This window comes from Chaetura pelagica, unplaced genomic scaffold (assembly GCF_000747805.2).
Source record: "Chaetura pelagica isolate M959 unplaced genomic scaffold, ChaPel_1.0 scaffold79, whole genome shotgun sequence".
In the NCBI taxonomy this organism is placed as follows: domain Eukaryota; kingdom Metazoa; phylum Chordata; class Aves; order Apodiformes; family Apodidae; genus Chaetura; species Chaetura pelagica.
Genome location: NW_009969339.1, coordinates 2,780,795 through 2,785,789, shown reverse-complemented (window position 1 = coordinate 2,785,789; position 4,995 = coordinate 2,780,795). Strand labels below are relative to the sequence as shown.

Below are 4,995 nucleotides of genomic sequence, written 5' to 3'. Positions count from 1 at the left end.
CGGATATGGCAAGCACAGCAAGCAGCTCCGGCAGCACGCAGCACGAAATGGCAGCGGCAAGCAGTGTGTGCGGAACAACGTGCCGAACACGAGGAGAGAACGAGAGTGAGAGAGAGAGAGGCACGCTCTTTTATGGGGTTTTTCTTTTGCTCCCGATTGGCCGGTTTTGGTATTTCCGGGCTTTTCAGCCAATCAGACGGGACCTAGTCCTGCCCCTGCTTCCGGCCGCGGCTCCTCCCCTGTAGCAGCTGCCCCGCCCACACACACACACAGAGGGTTCAGCGCCACGTGGAGCCATTTTATGTCTGCTGACCTAAAGGGAATTTCATGTTCGTGTGAGGAAATACCTGGTCCTTCGCAGTACTTCACTCTGGAACAGCTTTATTTGTTGTAGATGTTGGTAGCACGGGGATTTGGGGCGGTGGGGAGAGCAAAAACCCCACACATGGGATTATCTCCTCCTTTTGGTAGATGTACCAACTGCTTGGCGCCATTCTGCTGCAGGAGTCCAGTGAGGTAAGTTTATGCAACAAGTAGAAGATTTCAACTGGTTTTTTATAGCTGGAAGCTAATCACAGTGTTGTTGAAGGATACCAGTTGAGTCTAGGCGTAAGCTAGCTTGGATGTTGGAGACAATCTACCTGCAGTAAATAATGTAGTGTTGTCTGCTCCCCTGTGGTTTCCAATGTAGACATATCCCTTGAGTGCTGCCACTGAGTTGTCACCTGTTGGGAGCATAGTGGTATTTGTGACACTCCACCTCACACTGCCAGATTATTTTCAGAAAATGTAAATGTTGAACTGGTCATACCCCTTTTTTTTAATGACATTGTCTAATTTTTATACTATGAAACTTGCTACAAAACAAGTGTGATCTAAGATAAGCAGGTTTAGATCTGTAAAGAGCTGCCAGCACTTCATTATGTTTTGTTCCTATCCTGTAGTTAGTATTTTTGTCTTGTAACTGAAACACTTTAACATGACATGGTTTTATTTTTCAAAAAGAGCTTTGTCCTATGTCCTGCATGTTTTCCATTCACCTATGAAACTTGCTTCATCTTAAAAACTTGTTCAAATTCTGTCCTGACACTTGTGAAACATTAAATTGTTGCTGTTTCAGACGTTTGAAAGCTGCTTTAATTACTTTTTGGGGAAAAGCATACTGAATTATAAATCTTCCCACAGTATTTTGCCCCAGAGTGTCTTTTACCTGCATCTAATTAGTGCCAGCCAGCTCTTAACAAAATGTGTAACTTCACTGTGTTGTTGGCTGTGCACAGGCACAAAATCCCTTGTACTTGTTGGGGGTTTTTTTTTTGGTCTCCTGGGAACTGAGGCTTGGGGATACCCACTTTTAAGAAGGTAGTGAGCTGAATGGAATACAGAACAAAAATTTTCAGGGAGATTGGGCTTGTTCTTGTGTTTTGGGGTTGGTTTTGTGGTGAGTTGTATTTTACTTTTCTCTTCCCAGCCCCCATTTCAGAAGGGGAAATGTTTATGAAGCCTACTTCTATGCTTGACTGCTCACTGTGTAACAAAAGGCTGGTCTACAGGCTTTTATGTGTCAGATTTAAACAGTTTTTAACCTGATTGATTTTCACTGTGAGTAACAGCAAGAGATAAGGAAGTGGATTTCAGCAATACAACAGTTTGATAATTGGGAGCTTCCCTGAGGTTTTATTATAAATGAAACCTGTGAAGAGGAGAGAAACAGGTCCTAGACATAGAGTTATGAATGAAAGACTGAATGAATTTTGGACTGCTGGTAGAGAAAAGAAAGTCTTTCTGCTTATGCTTCTGTATTGACAGGAGAGGAGGAGAAACTGAAACATTCAGAATGGAAAATGAATTTTTTCTAACTCAGGCTGTGAGTTAAGGAAATACGTCACTTTCCTGTTTTCTTTGGCCACTGAGAATATTGTAAGTGATGGGAGTAAGCTGTTTCAGGAACACTAAAAACCATACCTGTAAAATGCTGAAAACTGCATTTTGGGGTGAAAACAGTGGTTTATGTCTTGGTTTCCTTTTCATCCTAAACCATGGATCGGTTCTGTGGTCCAGCATTAGAGATTGTATTATGAATAGCTTCAGAGAACTGAAATGCCCCCTTGTGTCTGAGGGGAAGGATGCTTTTGAATTCAAATAATGTTGTGATCTGCTTAATAGATGAGCACTGAAGGACAGTCAGCGACAAAGGCAGCTTCCTGTGAATTTTTAATCTGGCTGTCTTCCCAGATTCCTCTTAGAAAACCATCATGTGTTTTGAAGAGTCAGAAAAGAAGTGGCTTTGTAAGACAGCCTGATTTTTATCTTGCTGGTGATAACTGCCCAGTCTTGAATTCTCGCTGCTGTCACACGTGCTTCTGCAGAAGCAGTGGTTACCCCCACCAGCTGCTGTCATGTCCACACTTGCCTGCACAGCAGTTTGAGACCTTCAGCTGTTGAGGTCTTCATGCTGCTCCAACCAGATGTCTCTAGCCCTTTCCAAGCTTGCAGCAGATAATGTGGCAGGTTACATAAAATCATCATCTTGCAGCCCACCCTCTAAACAAGTAACTCAATACCAGCTTTCCTCAGCAATTTAAAACTTCTCTTTAAAAAAATGAACCTTGGACTTGCTGCCAAAGTATCTGTTAAAAATGAGCTTGAAGAATGGGCCTGGAGTGAGGGGGTAAGTAACTTTTTTTTTTTCTATATCTCCTGCTTTCAACAGCAAATGTGTGGAATCCTCATTCTACTGAGATAATGGTAAGTGATGCTACTATTTGATATTACCAATCACAGCCCATAAATTAAAATAAGTAAAATACCCCAAGCACTTAAACACTCTTAGTTACTATTTTGAAAGCAAGCATTTGTCAGTGATTACCAGTGATATCTGAGAAGCAGTGTGACCCATATATTTAGCAACTGTGGCAGCTGTTTGCAAATCTGGTAGTCGTTTTTGATCACCAGTGGTTTACAGACTAGTGTTTTGTTACACCTAATACAGGAGCATGACTCTTTCTCTTACAATCATTTGAGACTCACCTGAGTCTCTCAAAACTTCTCTCACCAAGCCTTGCTAGAAAAGCATAAAGAACTAGAAAACAGCAATAAATGTGCGTCCTCCTGTCCCAAACCTTTTGCAAAAAGGGCAAGTTTTGAAGTCTCAGGAATGTAAAGGTTGTCTTGCAGTTTCTTGGCTTTGTGGTTTGTACACAAATGTACTAGAGCTTCACTGTAACAGTCACTAAAGAAAAAATACTGTCCTGCCCCTGTTCTCAAACTGTACTGTATAGCTAGGTTCTCATTTCCAAGAAGTAGTCTGCTGCAGTTCTGGATCTGGGAAATAGAGCTACTTATCTCAGCAATAAGAAGAGGAACTCCAAAAGAGTTTCCAAAAGTCAGTGAACCAGTGGCTGATGAACACAGCTGGAAAAATAACCCTCCTTTTATCTTTCTCAGATAAAGACTGCCCTAATCACTACCACAGGGTGGACTGTGCAGTGGCAGAGCTTAAAATCCAAAGCAGTTAATTTCCTGTTAGGTAAGAAAATGTAACAGAACAAAAAAAAACACCCTAGGAAAAAAAAAGCAACTTCTATCATAACCAGGTCCTTGGATATTATTAGGAAACATTAGGTACAATTGTATAATCAAGTTATGCCCAAGACACACTCCAGGACATGGTACAGTATAAGACTACAGTCTGGTTAAGATTACTTTTGTTTTGGGTCTTCTCAAAGAAACAACGTTTTTCTCTTTGATGATTTTCTTTTAAAGGACAACATTCAAATTAATCTTCAATGTTTATAGGAGCAACAGGATTAAAAATTGGTCTCTCTTTCTTTGATTGTATCTTTCCATAACTGACCTCAAAATCTTTCTTAGTACCAATCAAGCTTTCTAGAGTTCCACTCTTTATATCATATCCCAAAGCAGAGAGTTTTTTAATTCGGTACTGAACAATTTGTGTTGTCAACTCCAGCACCATCGGTGTCTCTCTAATCTGTTCTATGGAAATGCCTTCCTTCAGGAGTCCTTCAAGTCTTTCTTCCAAAACTGGAACAGAATAGTAGAAAAGGGCTGGGCATTTCAACACTAGCTGTTTCAATTCTTGATCACTGCACTTAAAGACATTTTTGGAAAAAAGCATACTCTTCTGCATAGTAGTAGGAGTAAGTTGAAAAATAAAACCTTTGAGTTTGGACAGCAGCTGTAGAACTTCATGGTCAGTGAAGTCATTCTTCTGGAGAAATTCCAAGCTCTCTTGGATGGAGGTGGAGGTGTTTAATAAAATAAATGGATTTTGGCTCAATAGCTTCAGTATCCAGATCTTCATATTTGCATCAGAACCTCCTAAACTTAAATAATTTCTTTGTAAAGTCTCTATCACATTTTTGTTTTTTTCAACAGGATTATAGAAAATATTGGGTGTGCTTGTCAAGAACCTGGTGATTATATTATTCTTGAGTCCCAACTCTTGAAAAAACAGTATATTTGCCTTCTGGTTCTCATGATATTTAGTAGTAAAAAAAGACTCTGGAAATTGCTCTATTAACTTAATCAGCTGTTTTTCATTCTGGCATACTAATTGCCATAGAGCTCTTTGAGAGTTTATCTCTGTGGGGGTATGGAGAATTGCCTCTGGACAGCGTTCCAAAATGTTGGCTACAGCCGCCTCATCCGCTCCCATTTCCTGCAAGATACCAGCAGTTTCTTTAACATAGGCCACATCCTGGAGAAGGACCCATTCCTTTAGTCTGCGTATTTTCTTGATGTCAACTGACAACCTGTAGAGACTCTCAATGGTTTTTTTATTTTCCTCTCTTGATTTTTTATCAGTTGTGTAACTGGAATGTGCTGGGAAGCTTCTGTGTGCTACTTCAGTCCATACTGATGAAAAGTTGAATCTCGTGTTACAGTACTGGGATCTTGTCAACAGAACAGTAAATGTATCTTTTGCACCATGAGTGACTCCTCTCAACATTGTGGAATTCAGCCCTAGGGAAA

The 4,995-nt window shown here is 40.4% G+C and overlaps 1 protein-coding gene across 1 annotated transcript; it reads right to left on the bottom strand.

Annotated features, from left to right (window-relative positions):
* Positions 1-3,778: 3,778 nt before the first annotated feature.
* MTERF2 (mitochondrial transcription termination factor 2) lies at positions 3,779-4,979 on the bottom strand. The gene has a single exon (XM_010005786.1). The coding sequence runs from the start codon at positions 4,970-4,972 to the stop codon at positions 3,779-3,781; it is 1,194 nt and encodes a 397-aa protein (XP_010004088.1). The 5' UTR covers positions 4,973-4,979.
* Between the last annotated feature and the right edge of the window lie 16 nt (positions 4,980-4,995).